The sequence below is a fragment of the Chanodichthys erythropterus genome, chromosome 21 (assembly GCF_024489055.1).
Source record: "Chanodichthys erythropterus isolate Z2021 chromosome 21, ASM2448905v1, whole genome shotgun sequence".
Lineage (NCBI taxonomy): Eukaryota > Metazoa > Chordata > Actinopteri > Cypriniformes > Xenocyprididae > Chanodichthys > Chanodichthys erythropterus.
This window is the reverse complement of record NC_090241.1, coordinates 7,046,534-7,070,523: the sequence shown is the minus strand read 5'-3', so window position 1 is coordinate 7,070,523 and position 23,990 is coordinate 7,046,534. Positions and strand designations below refer to the sequence as shown.

At 38.9% G+C, this 23,990-nt stretch overlaps 1 protein-coding gene across 2 annotated transcripts; it reads right to left on the bottom strand.

Moving 5' to 3' along the window:
• Positions 1-271: 271 nt before the first annotated feature.
• On the bottom strand, positions 272-22,435 carry myh9a (myosin, heavy chain 9a, non-muscle). Of its 2 annotated transcripts, XM_067374572.1 has the most exons (41): positions 22,268-22,435; positions 18,073-18,404; positions 15,946-16,102; positions 15,831-15,858; positions 15,642-15,735; positions 14,854-14,874; positions 14,356-14,448; positions 14,203-14,266; positions 13,977-14,075; positions 13,600-13,743; positions 13,268-13,363; positions 12,788-13,059; positions 12,533-12,706; positions 12,231-12,404; positions 11,791-11,905; positions 11,298-11,488; positions 11,072-11,193; positions 10,826-10,895; positions 10,557-10,717; positions 10,313-10,421; positions 10,096-10,227; positions 9,794-10,000; positions 9,522-9,659; positions 8,794-8,917; positions 8,420-8,591; positions 8,036-8,248; positions 7,696-7,840; positions 7,191-7,397; positions 6,948-7,052; positions 6,616-6,768; positions 6,229-6,477; positions 5,844-6,056; positions 4,625-4,837; positions 4,366-4,527; positions 4,031-4,159; positions 3,799-3,887; positions 3,587-3,710; positions 3,261-3,469; positions 2,035-2,143; positions 1,635-1,807; positions 272-1,487 (listed from the first exon to the last, which is right to left on the bottom strand). In XM_067374572.1, the coding sequence occupies exons 2-41, from the start codon at positions 18,397-18,399 to the stop codon at positions 1,379-1,381; spliced, it is 5,886 nt and encodes a 1,961-aa protein (XP_067230673.1). In that variant the 5' UTR covers positions 18,400-18,404; positions 22,268-22,435; the 3' UTR covers positions 272-1,378. The 2 variants fall into 2 exon arrangements, with proteins under 2 accessions (XP_067230673.1, XP_067230674.1); XM_067374573.1 differs by lacking the exon at positions 14,854-14,874.
• Between the last annotated feature and the right edge of the window lie 1,555 nt (positions 22,436-23,990).

The following is a 23,990-nucleotide window of genomic DNA, read 5'->3' as shown; positions in this document are numbered from 1 at the left end:
TGCCCTCTAATATTATTAGAGACTGGACTTTATTACTAATTTTGGTCTTTATAGATCTAGTAAATATAAATAAAACCCACCAAGAAGCTGGTTTACTTTGGTCAAACTCAGAAGCATCATTCACCAATTCAAAATTACAGAGACAGCCTCAATAGAAGCAGCCTTGTGTTTTATATTTCATGGATAAAACCTTCTTGGGTTTTAACCTACAGCCTTTTAGTCAGCACAGAACTTCAACCATCAGATCACTCCATTTATTAAGAAAACAACTCTTGAACCAGTTTCCAAAATTGATGTTTTTAATGAAATACTGCTGTGTTTGGAGAAATATTAGGGGTAAAATTGAGAGTACAAAAGACAAAGCTTTAATCAGAAGCAATGAAATCGTATGTGACATTAAAAGTGAGAGGAAAATAATTTTCAATTGTTCCAAATACAGTCGTTCCACTACCATTGCACTGGAAGTTTAACAGTTTATAGGACTTTCACATGTTTTACAAACATAAAAAAAAAGAAAAAAAAAAAGAAAAGTGGAATATCATTTAGGCAAAACTGTATGCAAGAAGAACGTTAGCAAATAAATTGAAAAGTACCAAAAATAAAATGTTGACCAATACAAATGAATTTTTTTTTTACACCCCCACCACCTAAAGTGTAAACTTCAAAACATAATGCAGGAATTTACAAAGAAAAAAAAAAAACAAAAACCCTCGCAGTTTGTATTAATGTGGTGTATGAGTGAGAACTCACAAAACATTAACAATATTTTATGTAATTAAGGCAAACAGTCTTAATTTTAAAACATGGTGGAAAAGTGCCAGTGAAATGATTAGAAAAAGGCTTAATTGGTGCTGAAGTGCTCTTGAAACAAAACTGAAAAATTAATCTCTTTGGCTGATGGGTAATATCCTGCAATATGCTTCCTAAATTGTAATTTTATTGCAAAATGAAATTTCTTCCCATTATCAATTATAAAAATTTCCCAACATTTAATTTACTTTGTAAATGGATAAATACTCCCATGTAAAATATAAATAGCCAATATTTATTCAATGCATTGCAAGGCAGTTATCAATAGGGTAAAACAGATTAGGCCAACTGAAAGGATTCAGTTTTTTTGGAAAGTTAAATGGCAAGATGAAAAATTCTCATCCTGAATCACTTATTTTTTGTTCATCTTGGAAGCAAAGTTAGTCTTATGGCTGGAATAACTGTTTGGCTCAAAATCTGCTTTAAAACATTGAAAATTGCAGTGAAAACCCCATTAAGCATACAGTTGCCTTCAGAACATACAAAAATCATTGACAAGACAAGCATGGTGGAAAATAATAGCTCCTCATCTGGTAAACCCGTGGGCATAGTTTTCATACGCTGAAATTTACTCAGGAGTTGGCTCTGATGCATCACTTTTCAGATCATTCTCCTCATCACTATCCACACCAGAGCGTCCAACTGCACGGCGTACGTTGACGGTGAAATCTCCACGTCTGGAGAAGACGAACATAAGTTGTATATAAACAGTAAATACATGGCAAATAAAATTACAAATGTTTCAGGCTGATTTGTCACCAAGTTTAAAGGAATGTTTAAAGAGAAATGATACCACGACTATCACAAAGCAGCAGAGTACACACCTGAGTTTGTTCTTTAGGATGCCGACTTCTCGGTTCATAGTATTAGCAGATTCCGTAGCATCTTCCAGCTCTCTCTGCAGCTTCCTGCGTGAGGCATTAGCTCGAGCCGCTTCCTCCTCAGTCTCCTCTAGCTGCCTCTTCAACTGCTTCATACGCGTGTTCAGCTTCTCAGCCTGACAAAGAAGATTCGTTACAAATGGCACTGAAAATTACCACAATTTTTAAAATTTCAGATAAAGAAAATGACAAAAACAGGCCTGGAATTTAAGTTAATTTTACAGTTTTTGTTTTTAAACCACATTATTGAAATCAATCAATCATAATCATCCTCTTAAGATCAAATGCTTTGCAGTAGTTTGAACACAAGCTTATTGCATTTTAAATTCACTCCACAACCCACCTCATTTTTGAATTGGTCAGCATTCCGTCTCTCATCCTCAACCTGCAGTAACAACTCTTTGATTTTCTTTTCCACACGTCGCACCTGTTTAGTGGACTGCTGCCTCTCCCTGAAGAGTTTAGCACAGAGGAACAATGTAAATGAAGTGTCACTGAGGAAGACTAACAAAGACCGTACAACTCAAGCTATCAACTGAAAGATTGGGGAAATTGCGGTTCTGTATAGCCTAGATTATTAGGTAGGAGTCCATGAAGATATCCATATAGCAGGGGCGTTTCCGAGGAGGCAAGGAAGGCAGTGCCTCAAAAATAGTTCATGTTACAGAAACAAAAAGCAAATATTACAAAACGTAACATTAAAAAGTGTGTAAGTCACTCGTATTTCTAAAGGAATAGTCCAACAGCGACACCCACAGGTAAAGTTACAGCGGGAGTCCACGTCTCTCGTGCCTCCCTTCCCCTCATAGAAAACCAAAAGACCCCCTAAAGTGTGCGGTGGGTTTTGTGGGGGGTAATTGAGAATGAATGGGGGAAAGCCATGTGAGAGGCAATGCCTCCATCGCGCTATGATTGGATGAAATTTGTTATGATTGGATATGATTGGTTTGTGCGATAAATCCTGCCTCGTTTATGTGCGTGTTCCACACGTCAGTCTGAAAGAACAAAATTATGGCATCAATGGGAAGACTAATTGAACAGCAAGTAAACGGCTCAGCCACTTAGATATCCCCGCTTTGTCAAGTCAAAATTAAACTCAAAGACCCAAAAACATGATAACTGCAGGGGTTTTAGTGCAATCAGCTTGGTGAAATTAAAGATACATTGTGTCTGTGACACAGGCTATTTAGGATCAGCAGTCATGCTCTGTAAACTAAGTTAACTCTTAAAAAGAACAGCCAAACATCAATACACAAAATATATCGTTTAAATTGTTACTGCCTTTAGTTATTTTGGAATAAATGTAAAGATGCTTATACACTAACTTGATGAGATTAACAAGTCAATGTAAAAATACAAAATAAAATAAAAGTAATATTCATTTAACGAGGAAAATGTGACAATGTTGAGTGTAATGCACATGAATTTACATTTTATTTATAAAAAAAACCAAAAAAAAAAACCTTGCCTCCTCATTTCAGAACACCACTGCCATATAGTATGCCAGTACTTGTGGAGTATGAAAGTTGATTCTAATAACCTACATAAACCATCTCTACCATTACTCACTTCATCTCAATATCCAACTGCTCTTCGAGCTGTGGGATCTTGGCCTCCAGTGCAGCAATGGTGGACTTGTACTTGCTCTTCACAGCTCCTTCCAACTCTTGAAGCTTCTGCTTTAGATCCTTGTTCTGGCGCTCCAGCTGAGAGCGCAAACCCTCCAAACGCTGGCTATTACCACGCTCTGCAGTCAACTCCACTGTAACCTGTTCAGCCTGTGGTTCAAACAAAATAAAGTCATTAGCAGCAGAGTATCATGATGAACATATACAGTTCTCACATCCAAAGAGTTCCCAATTTTCCATCATCTCATGAAGCTCTCAGTACTCTACCTGCAGTGTTGCCTTCTTCATTCGATCATTGACCAACTCCACATTGAGATGTTCTTCCTCAAGTTCCTCCTCAAGCTGAGCAATACGTGCGTCCAGTCTTCTCTTCTCATCACTGCTCAGTGAGCTGAGTGAGAGGAAAAAAAAAAAAGGCACAATTAAGCCACTCAACACTATAAGCTAACCAATACACTTTGATTTTCTTGGTAACTCACTTCTTGGCATTCTGGCTATTGATTTCATCCTGTAGCTCATCTCGTTCTTGCTGGATTTGTCTCTTTGCTCTGTCAGCAGTAGCCAGATCCTAAAGAGATAAAAAGGGAAACATTTTCCACATGCCTAATTCTACCCTAAATAATCCTTTAGAGTAAATGAACACTCAAATTGACCCTAGAATTTCAAATTGAAGTACAATTCTGATCCAACCTGAAAAACAACAAGACAAACCTCATGAAGCTGAATGATCTCAGCCTCCATGCTCTTGATCTTGCGCTCGTTTTCTTTGGCCTGGTTAAGAACTTCATCTCTGGATAGACGCAGATCCTCAAACTCTCTCATCTGTTCTTTCATCTGGGCCTGCAAAGCAAACGAGGGAATGACTTAGATACCATGTCAGAGTCATGAAGTTAATGCATTAGCGGTTAACGCATGTGCTTTAATTGTAATCAGGCAAAAGTACAGACCTGATCTCTGGTTCTACACACCAAAAATATGTCCCCACAAATTTAATACAGAAGTAATGCCCTTGCTCATGCAGAATGTGTACGTGTAGTTTCTTATACCTGCAGTTTCTTGAGCTGTTTGAGGGCCTCATCTCGAGCCTTGTTGGAAGCGTCGATCTGAGCAGCCAACTCAGACAGATCCAACTCAAGCTTCTTGCGCACAGAAACGGCCTGAACCCGCTGTTTCCGCTCATCCTCGAGCTCCATCTCCATTTCACGCACCTAACATTCAAGCACAATCAGTAGTTTGGTTTGTGTATTATTTCCGTTTCCCAACATTTATTTTAGTTCTGCGTCAGGCAGGCAGGAGAGCGCGTACCTGTTTGACAAGCTGCTTCCGTTTCTCCTCACCCTGCTCATCTCTGGCCTGCAGGTCTCGGTCAAACTGAGCCTTCATGGCCTGCATGTTGACCTCCAGGCGCAGTTTGGCATCTTCCGTGAGCTGCAGTTCATCCTCCAACTCCTCTAGCTGAGTCTTCATTTCCTCCAACTGCTGTTCCATACCTCGCTTGGCCCGCTCAAGCTCATGCACCTTAAAAGAAAAAAAAAGAACAAAAGTTTGCACACAAGATAAGTGGCAAGAATAAATCATGACCTCCATTTGTAGAAAATTGTTGAAGTGCACCAGATGAGCCAGGTTTTATATTTGCCCACCAGTCAAACTTTCAATCAGTAATGAATTTGAAAGTTTGATAATGATAATGAATTTTACATGCCAATAAAAAATAAAATTAAAAAAAAAGCGCTTTACCACAATGAGTTAATTTAATGCACAAAGAATTACATCTTTAAACTTAAAAATTAACAGATGCTTTGTTTATATCTTGGCTTGTAGACATTAGCTCTGTTCCAAAACAGTTAGCATGCTCTAAAGCCATTTTTAACTCTCGAATAATTTAACAGTTGAACCATTTGAATAAGTTGTTTTTGGTATTGAAAGACTTAAATTCAACAATTTCTTCTCTTGCCTGTCAGTCTCCTACACTGTTGACATGGTAAATGTAGTGCACTTCTGGGTTCTGCGTCAGAATGCTGGCTAAGTATTGGCCGACTCTGTGCATGTGAGCAGCACAAAGCATGCGTGTGATGCTGATGCAGGAGCTGGCCAATAATGAGCCGGTGTTCTGATGTAGAACACGGAAGTGCTGCACTGCGTTTACCACGTCAACAGCGTAGGAGACTGACAGGCAAGAGAAGAAATTGTTGAATCAAGTTATTTTTGCACACAAATATTCTCATAACATTAAGGCTGAACCACTGTAGTCACATGGACTATTTTATGTCTTGATTACCTTTCTTTTGGCCTTGAAAGTTGCAGTGAGGTTACTGCCTATTTGTGGTTCAGAAACCTCTCAGATTTCATCACAAATATCTTAATTTGTGGTCCGAAGATGAACGAAGGACTTGGAACAACATGAGGGTGAGTACTTAATGACAAATTTCAGTTTTGGGTGAACTAACCCTGGCAGCTTAGGTTTTGGAACAGAGCTGTGTTCTTAATACACATGCTAGACATAAAATGCTTGCGTTTCACATACACTCTTGCCAGCGTCGTCCTTGGATGACATCAGGTCCTCCATCTCAGTTTTGAGCTGCTTGTTGACCCGCTCCAGTTCATCTTTCAAATCAGTAATGGCCTCCAGCTCTCGGGTCAGAGTCAGGGTTCTGGTCTCCTTCTCACGGGCCTCTGCCTCAGCACGATCCCTTTCCTCAGCATACTTCAGAGAAATACTCTTCTCCTCCGCCAGCATCTGCACAAATTGAGGTATTTTATTACTTAAAAGGACTGCAAGACTATGAAGGCAATTGAAAATGATTTTTTTTTAAATTTGTCAAACACCCAGAAAATTAGCATTTGAAATGCCCTATAAAATATGTTCATAAATTCATTTCTGCTCCATTTACAGACAAACTATTCTTTACCTGGTCAAACTTTTTCTGCTTGCGTTCCAGCTCCTGAACAGTCTGACGCAGATGATCCTGGTCTACCAGGACATCATCTAGCTCCCGCTGCAGACGTGTCTTGGTCTTATCCAGTTTATCGTAGCCAGCATTCCTCTCCTCCAACTGCTGCATGATGCTTTCCACCTCTCTCTGCAACTTCTTTTTCCCATCCTCCAAGCTCTCTAGAGATTGGGCCTCTTGCTCAACCTTTTTCTTCATCTCTGCCAACTAAAAACAAAAAGCAAAAACAGAATAACACTTCTAATCTAAAAATCTAAGTGGAATAAGAAAGTTCTCAAACAAACTGCTCCTAAGCCAGCATTATCATCCACCAGAACATGTCCACAGACTCAAGATCACACACACCTGAGCTTGAGCAGTGTACAGCTGCTTCTCAACATTTTTCTTGCTCTCCTCTTCCTCCTCCAGCATCTCTTTCAGGTTGTTCTGTTCATCCTCCATTTGCCGAAGACGAGTAGAGAGCGCAAGCTTCTGCCTGGTCTCCTCCTCCAGCAAGGCCTAACCACATAGGAAAAACAATATAAACCAATTCAGAATGGTCTTTACCTGCAAACACCAGTTAGCTCACATTAATATTAGGGCAAGCAGGAACTACTTGTAACCAACAGTAGAGTCACTCCGCAACCTCCAGTGATAAGTGAGCGAATGGTGCACAATAGTGCATGAACAAGTTGTACCTGCGTGTCTTTAAGTTGAGATTCAACAGTAGAACAATCTTTGGCAGCTTTGATGGATTTGCTCTCCACCTTGCTCAGGGTCCCGTGAAGAGCATCAAGCTCCACCTAAAAATTAAATTTAAAAATTAAAGTGTATAATTATATTATATTGTGTGTATTAAAGCAGGCACAAGTTTGCTCTAAATGGATCTCATAGACCGGAGACTTTTATACTTTGATGGATAATTGCACATTTTAGTCTACCTGCATTTTAGCCACTTTATCGGCCAGTTCCAGTTTCTGTCTCTCACTCTCTCCATGTTTGACTTGCAGCTCCTGGAGCTGCGATTCAGCTTTCTTCCTGCGGTGCTCCGACTCATTTTTACCTTGGGTCAGTGACTGAAGTTCAATCTGAAGCTCATTGCGTTCACTCTCCAGAGCCTGTTTAGCTTTTTCCACAGATGCTTTATTCTGAGGGGACACAACAGTGAGAGTCAACACTTTTCTACAAAGTTTGCTTTTGTGGATGGAAAAAAAAAAATCTACACATCTCAGAGAGACACTACCTTACCAAAAGAAACTGGTCAAATTAGAAAAACAGTTATCCTAATGAGTGCCATTATGTACAAAATTATTTTAATCATAGCAGCACCTTTTCAAATGAGACACTCATAAGATCAGCACATTTTTTTCAAGATTATCATTCCCTAAATATTAAAGCAGCACCACTAAAAGCCATCAATGCTTTAGGAGAGACACAAGGTCTTACCCTCTTAGACTGCTCAAGCTGTTCATTGAGCTCCTCAAAGGCCTGGTTGTGTTTCTGTCGCACTTCAACTAGCATCTGTTCATGTGAACGAGCCTCATCATCCAGAGTCTTCTTCAGTTGAGCAACTTCAGTCTCTCTCTTTGCCCTTCAGATAGGAAGCAGCATTTTTTTAAATGATATAGGATACTGCAATACCTTAATTTTCCCATAAGAATGGCACACTACCCATACACTACTCTAATTAAAACGTTGTTTTGAATTTATCTTTGGAAATGAAGAAACAAGATGTTGCAAAATATCTCAGATAAGTCAAGCCCAGTCAGTTTTCCTCATGGCTGACCTGAGTTCTTGCTGAGCAGCAGTAGAGTCCAGCGTGTCCTCAAGTTCTGTCTTTAGAGCTTCCAGCTCCTCTGCCAGGTCCCTACGCTGTTTCTCGGCTTTAGCACGAGCAGCTTTCTCCAGCTCCAGATCTTCCTGCAACTCTGAGATCTGGGCCTCAAGCTCACGAATGTTTTTCTGGGCAGCGTTCTTCAGAGCAGCTTCCTCCTCAATCCTACAGCGAAAAACAAACAAACAAATTACAAAATGTAGCTAGAGTAGAAAAACACAATTAAGGGAAAGTGTTGCATGACATAGAAGTGGAAGTGATGGACCATTCGATGAAATGGACACACTGAGCTGCAAGTTAGTCTCAAATTACAGCTAACAAAAATGTTTCACTCACCTCGCTAGTGCAGCCTGGAGCTCTTCCTCTTTCTTGGCCAGTTGGGCACGGAGCTCTGCAATCTGGGCCTGCAGCTCTGCGATCTGATCATGCAGCTCTGTCGAGTCGCCCTCCAACTTTCGCCTGTTCTTCTCCAACTCTTGCCTCTGCTTCTCTTCCTTCCTTAAACGATCTGAGTGCGTCAAGGAGAGAAGTGAACAATTAAGCTGTATGGAGATGGACCAAAGAGAACACTACAACAATTATTTGTTGCTGCAAATACAGCAACACAGTTAGACTCAAGTTTATCATCAGCATTCTTGGGCTGACTTTAGACGCAAGAGTGTTTTCAAAATCCGGTTTCAAAATGACTTGAGGGTCCGGAGTATACTTGCCCTCCAGGTCAGTAATCATGGCCTCATGTTTGTTCTTGAGTTTCTGCAAACTCTTGGATTTCTCTTCCTCTTCAGCCAGGTTCGAGGTGAACTCAGCGACTCTCTCTTCCAGCTGCTTTTTTTCCTGTAAAAACAGATACCCGCATACAACCATCACTTTCAGGATAAGAAGCACTAAATAGTTTTTGCAGCAGATTACGCAGTCACTGCAAGCAGGTAGAAGAGATGGTTGACTTTAAGGTTGGAAATTGAGAACTGGTTGTTCAAAACAACTCAAAAAGAACCAAGAATTGTTATTAACTGTTAATTGTTTTTTATTGGTGCACTAAATGTATTCTTGTCGCTTTATAATATTAAGAGAACGACTGAACTCACATTATTTGTTTCAAATATGTTTTTAGTACCTTTATGGACCTTTATTATCTTGAGAGTTTCAATGGCTTTGCTCTCAATAGTGGCCTCACTGAGCCACCGGATTTCATCAAAAATATATTAGTGTTCCGAAGATAAACGAAGGTCTTACGGGTGTAGAACAACATGAGGGTGAGTAATTAATGACATTATTTTTATTTTTGGGTGAACTAACCCTTTAAACGTGTAGCATTAATTGAATTGTTCAGGACAAGAATCATATGGTGGAATCCAAGTCAGATTTTGATTCCCCCAATTTCTGAAATTTGAATTGAAACTACATTGTTGATTTATGTAAAAACAGAACCATTTCACACCTTGACAAGTTTGTTGTTTTGGTCATCAAGAAGCATAATGTCCTCCTCAATCTTCTTTAGCTTGGAATCCATGGTGACTTTCTCCAACTGCAGCTTCTGTCTGGCAGCCTCTTCTTCATCCAGTTGCTGCTCCAGATCCTGAGAAAAGAATTTTATTTTCTTCAATTACAATTACCAGAACCAGACAACTAACTTGGTATGAAGTTCTAAATGCCAACCTCCCAAATACAAACTCTAAATGTCCATTTCATTCACCAAACGTCCTCGCTCACCGATATATTCTGTTGCATCTTCTTCTTCTCTGTCTGAAGCTGTGCGACTCTCTCCTCCTCTTCCTCCAAGCGGGACTCTAGGTCATGCAGGACATCCTCCTGCTCATGCAGGCGTGTAGCAAGACGTGCCCTCATCTCTTCAGCCTCTTGACACAGTTCTGTCTCAGCCTGCAGCTGCTCCTGCAGGGCCATCTTCTCTGCATTTAACTGTTACAGGGAATGACAATAAGTTTATGGACACCAAGAATGAATAAACAGTCATCTTGTAGTGGGGGAAAACAAAACACAAAAACACTATATACCTGTTTTTGTTTGGCCTCAAACTCTTTCAGCTGATCTTCAGCCTCCTGCTGTCTCTCCTTCATCTTTACCAACTCTTCCTCTTTAGCAACCATTTCCTCTTCTTGTCTGGTCACCTGCAGTAAAGGCTTCACCTGAAGAGAAAAACGTGGAGACATTGCTTTTAGATCTCCGTTTGACCTCTAGTAAACATACAAATTTATGAACCCTGATGTATACCTTGGTAAAGAGTCGCCACCAATGCCAATTCCTGAGTTTCAAATAGGCTGCACAGTTCCTCTGGATCACCCTCATGGCAGTCAGCTGCTGCTGCCTCTTAGCAAAGGCTCTACATGAAACAAACCAAGAGGTCATTGTCAAACAGTCCTGTTTAATTAGCACCTCACAGACATCTTCAATCATCTACATCCAAGACAACATTTCAGAGTCATTTAGAAGCTATTAGCCAGAAATCTATATCTACCTCCTAGCTACATATCCTCTACACCAGGCCTGGAAGGTGATAATGACATCAGTGATCTTCAGATCTCTCTCCTCTTCTAGGTGGGCAAGAACACCAGCCCTGAAGAACACTTTACTTTGACCTATGCGGTACAAGTTCGAATCCAGCTCCAGGGCCTTGACCTGAGAGAGAAATTAATTTTATGCATGTTAGATAAGTTAATTTTTCAAACACAAATGTATCAATTGTCAAAGCTGAAGAGTTGAATAAAGATCTGCATACACTCTTACCATGAGGACACAGGCCTGCTTCCCATCCATAAAGCCCTTGGGGATAGCATTTGGTGTGAGGATTTCATATCTGAAATTACATTAGGGGAAAATAAATTTGAGACCAAGTTGATTCAAGAAGTCTATAGATACTAAAAAGTCAAGCCCTGCATACTGGATATACATAATTCCCTGCTAAGTAGTATGCAGAAAGCAGTATGTCAGACAAGCAGTTCAAATACTCAACATTCATGATAATCCAAATACCTTTGTCTGAACTCTTGGAAGACAATGCGATTGGGGAACCCTTGTCTACAGATTCGAATTCCTTCTAGAACGCCATTACATCTTAGTTGCTCTAGAACCAGGTTGTGTGCCAATTTACCAGCCTAGAAGAGTTAAAAATTGTTAGAAGCCTCAAAAGATGCGTGAACCACCTGGCTGTACAAATGTGTTGAGGATGGAATGGGGTGTAAAGTTTCTTTCTTCACACCTTCTTCTCATGGTTGGGGATTATGCATCGGACAAAGTTAGGATTGGTATTTCTAAGGGTGGTCATCAGATTTGTCAGCTGTTCTTTGTACAGTTGTCCTACTGTGCGGAACATTCCCTTACGAGTCTTGACAGCTCCATGCAAGGATTCAGCCATTCCGGCCACTTTGTCTAATCCCACAATTCTATCCACTGATGAAAAAGAAAACAAAACATTATGCAGGAAACCAACACAAGAGTGTTCAAGATGACTTCATCTTTAACTGTGGAGTCTTTTAGTGTCCAGGATGAACAGTAGCAGACAATCTGCATATTACACACTGGCAGAACCAGACTCACTTTTTTCTATGACGACCTAAAAGCCTGACACACAAAAGCTCAATGCAGCAGGTGGATTGTCGTCAAAACTTTAGACATTAGCAACATCTGTAATCATACTCCAATTATAATTCCTTAAATCAATCTACTGGTTAATCATCTTTAGGGTCTCATACCATCTTTCCAGAGCTCAGACACAAACTTGTCCACTGACTGGTTAAGCAGAGTTGCCACATTGTCATTAAGAGGGTCCATGTTTTTCATTAGCCATTCATTTGCCTTGTAATCAACCTGTAGAGGACCAGATAGACACATACATGATACACTTTTAAAAGCAAAATTCTCCTCTTCAACCCTATTCGGATGGGATTAGTTTTACATGGGGAGGTGAGGGAAATGTAATGGTCAGAGCATGTAAACTAAATTAACTAAATTCACTTTTCATACTGTGCTTTATAACATTGTGATGCCTGAATTCAGTTGTCCACCTCAGCAATTTCCAGAGACATTGCTTACCCAATATGACTTCATGATAAATATTACAGATGTTCACAGTATCCTTTTACAAACACATGAAAAACTAATCCCAGTATTTAAGACGCATAAGAGTTCTCACTTTGCCAGCGTAGTGAATGATACAGAAGTCAGCATCATCTTTGAGCTTCTTGGGTTTTTGAAATTTTGGGTTGTTGCCCAATTCCTGGACTACTTTCTCCACAAAGGATTTGTCTGTGGCTTTGGGAAACCAGCACTCCTCATCCAATAGAGCCAGGATTCCTGGAGGACCATTCTGATGGGGGGAAAAAAAAAAGACAAAAAAAACAACAAAAAAAAAATGCATCAATGCATGCAGGGTTTGAATTGGGGGGGAAGGTCTAAAAAGTTGAAAAAAAAAAAAAAAAAAAAGAATAAACCTACAGGCTTCTCAATGAGGTCAATACAGGGCTGCAGATCAAGGCCAAAGTCAATGAAACTCCATTCGATGCCTTCACGCTGGTACTCCTCCTGCTCCAGGACGAACATGGTGTGGTTGAACAGCTGCTGAAGCTTCTCGTTGGTGTAATTGATGCAGAGCTGCTCAAATGAGTTCAGCTACAGAGAGAGAATGAGAGCTTTAATCAAAATGGTCAATTATAATCAAGACCAAAAAAAATAAAAAAAATAAAACCACACCTCAAAGATCTCAAATCCAGCGATGTCCAGGATTCCGATAAAAGAAGCACCCTGACGCTTGGTCTTGTCTAAAGCTTTGTTGATACGCATAACCAACCAGCGAAACAGTCTCTCATATGTGGCTTTGGCCAGGGCCTCCACCGCAAACTCCGCCTGCTCCTGAGTCTGAGCCTTCTGAACGCAATCACGGCCCACTTTGATGCGCGGTGTGAGAATGGCACGTGTGAAATCGGTCACATTCATGCCCAAGAGATGGGACACCTTTTGGGCAGCTGATAAATAAAAGTTAAAATAATGAACATGACTTTTAGAGCTCAGAAAAGATGTTTGATTCCAATCTAGAATAAGCAATGTATAAAACATGCAAGAAGAAAACAAGCAGAGGATGTGCATTCTGCCATTTTTGTTGCAAATACAAGTAGGGGTGATGAAATTAACTTGGGACTGATTTGTAGTGCAAGTTAATAAAGAAAGTGAGACCTGTGTCATCGGGCATGGAGGCTTGGTCTGAGTTGCGTTCCTTCTTAAAACTCATGCTTCCTAGCTGCAGCACAGAAGAAACCACCTTCAAAAGACCTGGGACACAATAACAGAACACCCATTACATTTTCTCAGACATGAGACAATAAACGCATCACCCCGCAATAATTTAAACCCCAAACTTCAAGTTCAGTCAATATACTAGAACAGTTCTAGTTCTCAGCATGAGACACTGGTGATCTTTCACCTGATTCATGAAAGACGTCACACCGTTAGGTGAATAAACACATTAGTTGTGATTACAGATGAAAGGGTGCCTTGTTAATCTATACCTGTCTGCTCCTCCTCAGAGATGCCCATAATCCTGAAGGCCTCTATGGTTTCAACAAACAAATCTTTATCCTGTTGTCCGGGGATAGTTACATTTCCATTCGACAAGAAACGGTACTTTTTGTAGTCCTCTAGGCACAGCTCAGCTGTAGAGTAGAGAACAAACTTTATAAACTTTCCATAGAGATTAGTCCCAGAGCATATTACACTGTCACATGTGTATTCAGTATTAAATTCCTGAAATAAGTTTGCTATATACTGGGAAAACAGTTTTACATTAAGAAAAGATTTATACATGTTCCTTTTGACCCTAACACTGCATGTATGATTTTAAAGAATTCATAGCTTAAATTTGTTCATGACAAGAAATGGTCCTCACCACGCAATTTGTCTCCTGCTCCTGATAGCAAGTAATAGAAAATATGGAAGGCCCGCTCATCTTTGGCCTGCCTGATTGCACGAGACTTCTCTAAAAGATCTGAAAAACACTTGTTAAGGAATTAACAGAATAAGTCAAATCCATTATGCATGAGAACTTTAAAATGGCAATAAGCTAACATTACATATTTCAGTTTCCCAAGAGATGGTTCAGTCAAAAAGGATACAGGTCTCAATGTTGGCTCCAACGATGTAACCATTGACATCGAAGTTTATCCTGATAAACTTTCCCTGTGAATAAAAAGCTCATATTGATTCATGTCAACATTTTGTGGGACCCTTTAAAAGGGAGTCAATTGGATTTGTCTGTGCACACTTACAAATCGAGAAGAATTATCATTCTTCACTGTCTTGGCATTGCCAAAGGCCTCCAGAATTGGGTTGGCCTGGAGCAACTGTTTTTCCAACTCACCCTGGCAGACAAAATAATTGATAGAAGGGGAGGATAAGTGCATTTAAAGTTACAATTCACAGTTGCAGGAACTAATAGACCATTAGTGAAACAGACAACATTGTGAAACAAAAGGTCCCAAACCATCAATATACAGATTTGCAAACGAAAGCTTTGCCAAATAACTGATGCCCATTTGTGCACATTCTTCAACTACATTTATAATGCCAAAAACCATACATGCATTAAACTTTCCACACCAGTGTTAGAATTTGCATTGACCGAAGCAGTTAGGAGACTTTGCAACATAACACCATATAATTAAGCCTGTAGAAAACCACGGTCACATGACCAGGAAAGTGGGGTGTGAATACAACAGGAAAAGTGAAGGATGGTATGGTTGGACAAAGATAGGCGTATAACTCACATGTGACAGGGTGACACTGCTCTGCAGGATGACAGAGAGAGAAAGTCTCAAAATATGGACAAAAATGAAGGGGGAGTATTTTTAAACCATATGGGGCAACATTGAACAACTGGATGCTTGAAGTGTCTTTAAAAGGGCTTAGTATATAAACACTGAACAAAATACACAGGTATTCACAGTCATTAGATACACCATGGGAACAGGTCTAGGCCTGATACAGGAATGCGAACACAGAATTTTGACTTCCTTGTCCAAATGACAGAGATGGGAGTATTAAACCCTCTTAAATAAAAGGAGGAAGACTTTTGACAGGATAAAAAAAAAAAAAAAAAAAAAAAAAAAAAAAAGGGGATGAAAAACAGGAAGAGATAAAACTGACATCAACAAAACATTTACCACAAAGGGGGTTGGAGACAGAATAGCCGATATTAAAAATGGATGTGGTTATTTATGAACAGCTCTGCCATGATAATCCGCACTCTTCTTATCTGGCGGTTGTGCATGCGAATCAACATTCACTTGTCAATGACTGTTTTCCACAACTGTAAATCCATGTAAATGTGTTCATGGCACCTCAGTGTACAATATTTCTGTAGCTTCTATGCAGCTTAAAACCACCAGTGGAGACAGACTGGAGAGTGGAGGGTAAGATGGGGAATGGGATCAGGGAATGAATCAGGTCAATTCAAATCTGAATACTGTGAATACACAACTCTTGTATGTCGTGAACACATGCAACACCCACTGTGCCACAACTCTGAGGAAAAAAGAAAAACTATTGTACTCACTTGATCTTTCTTTGTTTTGAAGGATGATGCTACATGTGCAAGGTACTGAATGACCTTTTTGGTGTTTTCAGTTTTTCCAGCACCAGATTCACCCCTAAGGAAAGAATAAGTTTAGAAGAAGCTACAATGCTGGCCATTTTAATACTTTATTTTGGTACTGGTATTTCACAAGTGGCAAGTCAAGCTTACGTGCATAATATGGACTGATCCTCACGATCTAAAAAGGATCAAGAAAAATGAATTAACAGTGCTCCATCACATGAACAGAAGTGGCAATTTGGCCTGAATAATAGTACATTCTCACCCTGCATCATACTCCTGTAGGCCGTATCCGTGATGGCGTAGATATGAGGCGGCATCTCGTGCCTCTTCTTGCCTTTGTACATCTCTACGATCTCTTCCGTGTAGATGGGCAGATGCTTATATGGGTTTATAACCACACAGAAGAGCCCAGAGTATGTCTGAAACAATGATTTACACATGCCATTCATCACAAAAAGCACATTTGTATCAAGCCGATTGAGTATCAGTCAAGAGTAGTCACTCTTTACAAACATTTTACAAAAATTAAAAATCAAAAATACCTTAGCATTAGACGATTCTCATGCTTTAATGATCCAAGCAATGATGAAACTACATAACTGCACATTTTCTACATTAGTTTTCTGCACTGTTTGTGTTCATTTGTTAACCTAGACAGTATTATTTCGAAAAATCACTATTTACAACGATTATTGGAGTTTTACAATAAAATTCTATTTCAGTCTTTTTACTTCAAAATTTCACATTCAAATCAATGTTACTTGTATTTTTTTTCCCAGTAAAATGTGTATTATTTAATGCCATGCGAGCTCATACCATCTGTCCTAAATAGTATTCAAAATTAGAATTAGTGTGTCCCAAATCATAGTATGTAGAAATGAGTATTCCAAAGATACACTGATGGTCTACTTTTTCCGGTTAAAAACCAAAGTGCAGGTATGTGCACACTCTACCGGCTAATATTGCCCATAACACATTGCGCTGTGGACAAGGATTCGATCAGAAATAAAAATGCGTATAAAAAAAAAAAGTAAAAAAAAACAACAAAAAACAAACATGATGGATGTGCGAGACTGACGGTTAAGCAGAGCGGTTAAGATAAAGGGGTTTGAGTGACTAATAATCAGTAGGTGTTTCTCAATGTCAGGGAAGGATCATCGGAAGCCAGAATTGAGGATGCTACGTCATCGACATCCATCGAAGGACTGTTCCAATGTCGAGGATCCTCGGAATTTCAAACAAGGACTGAGTCCTTCGTTCGAAAAATATCCCATATACAGGAAAGGATGCATATGTGTAGCCTTTGCGCTCTCAAATCACCCACAATCCTATGCGCGCAGCTTTGCGATCTTGTTCAAAAAAAAAAACAAAGTTGGACGTTAGCGGGAAATATGCTTTCAAATGTAAGTATATTTACGTTACCAAACATGTGTTATAACTGTAGTAAATATGTCAGATAAATAAAGTTTAACATTTAAATGCCCGTACAAATGACTACCGTATTGATATTGTAAATTATACAAATAACGTTATTGATGGCTAACTGAACCGGACCGTCATTTAACAATTGTTAGCTTGGTTGCGGTCACCGGCATTTCTTTTATAAAAAACTAGTTAAGTTGTCCAAAGTAATTTAACGTTAATATTATACCATTATACCATTCACAGCGTTTATTCATAGCTTTCTCGTCTTTTTTAACTGGGACCAAGGAACAAACGGAGGTGTTCATACGTCTCTGAAGAAAACAAGCAGCCGTTTACCGAAAGCGGACCTTTTCACTGACATGACGACGTGCACTTGCTAGTCTGTTCCATTTACGTGTTCTCCGAATGCTAAAGAGGAGCCTTGCCTAGCCTCTGAAGGAAGTGACTTGGAAGGACCAGTCCTGCCAAGGAAGTATCCTTGACATTGAGAAATGCCTAGTATCTAACCTGACAAATATATTCATTAAATGTTATCCACATTATATTTCATCTGCAACAGCATTGTGAACTTTTATAACAATGCGTTTGGTCATCAATATTTAAATGCATCATTATGCAAAGATTCTCCACATACGACTACATTTCTCTCCAAAACAGTAGGAAGTTAAATTGAGGATTTTAACTGCGACAAGATGATTGACAGGGCATAGTTTAAATGGTTACAGGTTGCGTAACAGAACATCCGTTAAAGGCGCAATTGACAAAGTAATAGGTCCCAAAGCTTGCACACTCTTCTGCTACACCCTCAAAAGTATGTACTTTTTCTTCACAAAAACAATACATACTTTTAGGTATAGTTTAAGTAGGCAAATTGGGACGCAGAAAAAGTAAATCAAACCAAATACCAGAACATGCAAAAAAATAAAAATCCTTAATTCTCAGTCACATTTTAAGACAGACTTACATAGATAAGTCCCGAGTAGTATCGCTCCCTCAGGTTGTGCAGAACAGAAGCTTCATTCAGGCAGGTGAGCTCCGCCATATCCTCCACCTTGCTGAACTTGGGTGGGTTCATCTTCTGGATGTCATCCTTGCTCACCTTGATTTTCCTGCCAGAGTCGGCCAGCTCCACAAGACACTCATCTCCAGTCTCCTCTTTGACGGAGCCAGCCTCAAAGCCGAGCTTCTCTGAGGGAACCCACACCAGCTTCTTAGAGGCCCAGTCTGCCTGCGCCAAAGGGTCGTTGATAGTGTTGCGGTCGGCATAGAGGAACTTCTCTGCGTCTGACATTTTGGCTACGTGTGAGAGAATGAGAAAGTATTTATGGTTGAATGTACTAGTTTTGTGGTTTTAAAAAGTTTCACAGGATACCATAGTAATACTAATGTTAATCAAAAAGGATCTGAGAATTAAATCCAGCATGACGACAGCATCTTATTTCCTCAATTGTACACAAACATTTACACGGTGACTCGTTCGATCATCTGACTCTTGTATGTCAATATTGTCCTATAAAATGACAACCACATTTACTCAGGCCTGACTGATACTGTACTACCTCAATTTTTATGCTTCCCTTTCCCTTTTTATTCTTAAAAAGGTAAATTATTTTAACAACCCCCAATTATAAGAATTCCATAAATTCCCACACTAGTTTCAGAATACCACCAAATTGTGTTTTATAATTGCATATCACCAAATACAAGTGCTTGGTAATGTTTTGTTGGGCTAGAAACCAAGTCTGACTAACCTGGAAAGTGGTAAAACACAAACAGTAAGTGGGTGTGTGCACATGTTTAACATTTTCCTTGCAGATTCAGCAAAAAGGTCATAATTTAGGATAAAATGTACAACCTATTTAAACACCACATTTAACCCAAAACCTTTACATTTATAATTTACATGATGCATTTTATAATTTAAAACATTCTGAAGAAATTGTGCATGCACAATTTTGTGCACAGAACTATGCAGCAACAATGCAATTCTTAGTGAATTGGAGATTATTAGAGACCCACAGTTTCCATATTACCTTAAGTTTTGCAGCATTTATGGTGTCATGCCTACATTTAGCTAGTGTGCATTAAAATTCCTTCGCTTACTTGTGCTAAAGCAAACATACACAAGACACACGCTCCTATTGCTTTGAAGAAAGGAGAACATCTGCTTTGAAGGAGTAATTCCTAAACAAGTTTGGACAAAGACAATTTCATTATCCGCCACACCCTGTGGAAGACTCCAGAACTCAGAAATTAACACCTTTCTGTCGAAAAGAGCAAAAATGTAACCTAATATGGCTCAAACGGCTTCGAGCACATGTTTAAAAATGTTTAATATAACTGCACCTCAAGAGCCCACTTAAATATTCAAATGGCAAATAAACATCAGATGAATGATTAATTATGCAAAGTTCCTTTGGAAAGGGAAAAAAAAATTATATATATATATATAGTCTCTGGTGCCAGAGCTGAAATAGCTAAATCCTAATATACATAATATGAATATCATACCAATGTTACTCAAGAAGATAAAGATAAAGTAGGCATCCCTACACATACATCTCTACTGGTGTATGGAAACCAGTTAAAAACTCTAGATGTCTGTGGGTTTTGGGGTGTGTCTATAGTACATGGTAAATTTACATACAGTATTACAGTATCTAATCAGATTTTGGGTTTTATATTTTTAGCTCATTCGGAGGATTTTAGTAAAATAGACCAGGAATGCAAGTTGACGATGCCACAGTAATGAATATGCACATTCAGCATTTGTTCTTTAGCAAATTTTGCAGGCAGCTACCACTTTAAAAGGTCAATCAATATATATATATATATATATATATAACTTGGAAATAAAAGTTTCATTGCTTACTGAAACACTAACATAAGCAGCATGATAACATATTCATGCCCAAGATATTTTTTTTTTTTTTAAAACTGGAAGAATACAAAATTATGCAACTCCACACCACTTGCACATCATCTTTTAACAGAATCAAAGATGCTCAAAGTGGTCAAGCTTTTTTTCCCCCACAAGATTTGAATATGAAATGTACTTGCATGCGTCCTTACACTCATGAGTGTCAAATCAGTATCAGTTTAAAATTGCAACTTTAAAAAAATATATATTTCTCCCCACCTCTAATTTATATTGTCAATTGTTTTTCTAATTGCATACAGGTTCTCTTTTCTTTCATTACACAGTCTTTTTTTATCCCATTGTTATTTTTATTATTTTTTATTATTTAAAAAAAAAAAAAAAAAAAAAAAAAAATCAAAACCTAAATAAGTGCCCCACAGTTAGGATTTTTCTAATGTGACTCAGGTGAGCAAGTATTTCAGTGTCCCATATATACCCATCACTCAGAGGGGAGGGAAAGACAGGATTCTGGGAGTCAAAGTTCTATACCCATTCAGACTATGAATGTACTTCCTGTCAGTGACCTCTAAACTTATTTGAATCTGCCAATTCCTATCCAGGAAGACAAATAGAGGGTCAACCAGAGTGGGAAAGAGACCAAAAAGATGCCAAACAAGGTGTGGCGGTACCAATCGCAGCACTGAGAGTAATCTAGAAAGTGAAAATAGATGACAACAGCACAGCTTTAGTGTACTGTTGAGATGAAGGGATAAGGGGATTAGCAGGGTGTCATCTCTGTCTGCAAGTTCATTAGCAGCTCAAATACAGTCGCTGTGATTAAATGCAGATGACAGCACGTGCGTGTGCACATGCACCTTTATCAGGCTGACCCACGACGGTTTGTCATCCGATTACAAGAACAAAAAAGGAACAAACTATGAGTGCATAATATACATTTAATGGACACAAGAGTTAAACAATCATAGTTGAGCAAAGAGGAACAAAAGGCCATCAGTGACAGAACAAAATAGTGAAATAGTTTCTGGGACATGTTGATATTGAAAAGTTGCTTCACCACACTGACACACTTCCTCTAGAAAGCATTAATGCAAGACCTTAGAAGGCAACATGTTAGAGCTTGTTATGTGCCTGAAAAAGTTTAACAGAAGAACCGCAGAAAACTTAATTCTACGGTCTATAGCTAAAATGGAGAAATTCAATCAAATCTGGTTATATTTGACAAACACAAGAGTTGGCAAAATATCTATTATATTTAACCAAAAATTTGAAAAAAAAAATACAATGTTTCAGGTCAACACCCATTTTGCATCATCATTAGTATTGGTTGTCCTGCCTTTAAATGCCAATTTTATGTCGACATTTATGCCCTTTAAAGCCAATTTCATGCCAGAAAATACAAGCACAATAAAACTGTTGCTTTTTAAAAATGGCCCTAAAATAGGCTTTAAATTAAACCAATTAGATTTATTTTATTTGAGTGCGAAATATGCCCAGATCAAGTCTATGGGCAAATTAATAAATGGCATTACCTAGCAAAACTATTTTTATTTGTTTGCTTTTTGCAAGGGGAGGTAATATGGGACATGTTTTTATATTCTATTATATATAAAAGATTCACTCTTATACAGCGAGTTTGTCAAGGAGTCTGTCCTGCAGTCACAGTGGTCACCTGCAGTGCCATACCTTATTTTATCCTTCAATCAGCACGTTCTCTCATCCCACTGATCTTGGCTTATATTCAATCCTTGCTTATAGTTCAAATGCCAAGAGCTCTGAGATGAAGTCAACAACAGCAACACAGGAGACGCCAGTGCTCACGAACAGAGCATTTTATGCAGTGCAAGTTGGAAGCACTCTAGTGCAAAAGACTTCACAATGAAATTAAGACATTAAAGTAACTTTGTAACTGGTATTGTTACATAACAGTTGAGGCCTCTTGTTAAGAGTGTGATCTGAATGTGTGTCCTCAGGGCTGAGCAAATCAGGTTGTGTCCATGCAAGAAACTGGTCTTAAAGCAAACTGGGCGTGTTGCAAAGAGCAGACAGATCACCTGAACTGAGATGTTACTGATAGCGGGGGGGAAAAATGTAACAAAATGTAGTGATATTCTGGGTTGTAATAAGTTTAAGCGAGTCAGCCTAAATTAAGATTACTTTCTTTTCATTTAGGCCACATGAAATAATCACTTCATAGAGCAGCACAACTACACGCGCGTGCATTGGCTGATTGTGCGGAACAGGTTCAGGTGAGAATGTGGCTGTTAAAAAGTTTACTGACCTGTTTTCTCTCAGGCGCCGTTTGTTGAGAAGACCCGCTTTGCCCACTTTTTTGTAGGAAAAATGACACAGCTGAGACAAATGTATCCAAAAATATCTGGGGTTTGTGATACTTTCCTGCTTTCTCATCGGCGTTCCGCTCTCTTGTTTCCTCTCACGTCTCTCAGTAAAGTGCCTCTGACTCTTAAATCAGCTGTGTGGGCGTGGTTTACAACGTCGTCAAACCTAATGTCCCGCCTCTTTTGATTCTTTGGAAGTGTCAATCAAGATATGTGCTTTCATTGATTGGTCATTAATTTAGCGCGTCCATTATTGTGCCAAACACTTCAGTTTTTTAGGCTGTTAGGTATATCCTGGAGATATACATACGTTTTAGAATTTAGAGTTTTTACTTAGAAAATATACAGGAAATATGTATATAATATACACAAGACATATTTAAGAGCTGCACAAGAAATAATGAATATAGGGGATTCATAATAGATAATCCAGGAAATAAACAAAGGTTTAGGTTTAAGCTTTTTTTTTGAATATTTTCACATTAAAAAACATAAATTGTTATGCTGAAAATATAATTTGTAATGAAAACAAATGCAAAATAGAAGCATTTCCATATGTCGTCTCAGACTTCATTATGGCCTATGTTATTTATTCACAACACCTGTTCATAAAACCATCATAAAATTGATTATTACATGCCTTATTACTTCTATAATTATACAAAAATCATAATGTATTTTGTAGTTCAGAGGGAGTTTATAGAATATTAGCCTAATTGTTGGAAGCTGGACTGCAGGAAGGCTGCTGGTGGAGGGTGAAGGAATGCAGAGCTTTGTCTGTACCTGCAAACCTGCAGTGATTTTCCTCAGTATATTTAAAGAGTCGTGCTGTGGAGGTGGAGACAGAGAGAGAGCATGGGACTAAAATGAGCCTACACTGCTATTGGCATGAGTCATCCATGGGATATCATAAAATATTAAACATTGGTCAGGTGATAAGCTGGCCTGTAAACTACTGACAGATTATCTTCATGGGTGTTTTTAGATATTGCATTTTTCACTGTGTGTCAATCAGGGGTTGCCAGATATGTGCATTGATTATTGTAAATGATGCTGTTATTGTCAACTAAGTAAACATGCCTCTTTTACAGAAAAACAAAAAGTCAAAGTTCATGTAGGGTCACAGAGAAGCTCGGACAATGCAAAGATTCGTCCAAGTATCTTATGCTAAACTGTCTTAAGGAAAAAAGTTTTCTTTTACAAAAAGGAACAAAATGAATGCCCACAGCAAAACACGCTTAAGTATGAGTCTACCTGGCCTGGCCTGGGTTGATTCTTCCTTATATGGTATGAGAGCGACGCAAACACAAAGTGAAAGGATGGGCTGTAGTTTAAGCAGCAGAGGTTTAGGATTACCCATAATGCCAACCCCCCACACCAGCACCTTCCTTCTTCCTCCTCGTCATCTGAAATGTTCAGTGGCATGAAAGATAGATAAATGTTCAAGAAAAGGCTTGTTGCTTCATGACCTTACACCAGATAAGCAGACAGCAAATGAGATTGCTAAATTCTGCTCATGTTTGAACATTGCTCGGCTGTGTTCTGCTTCATATACACTGTGGCATCAGTAATCTTATCCATAGTATGAATACCATTCGTACGCAGGGTGTGTAACTTGGCTGGCTTGTCTAGCCATGCTATTGTCTCAGCTATTCTCAGCCTGAT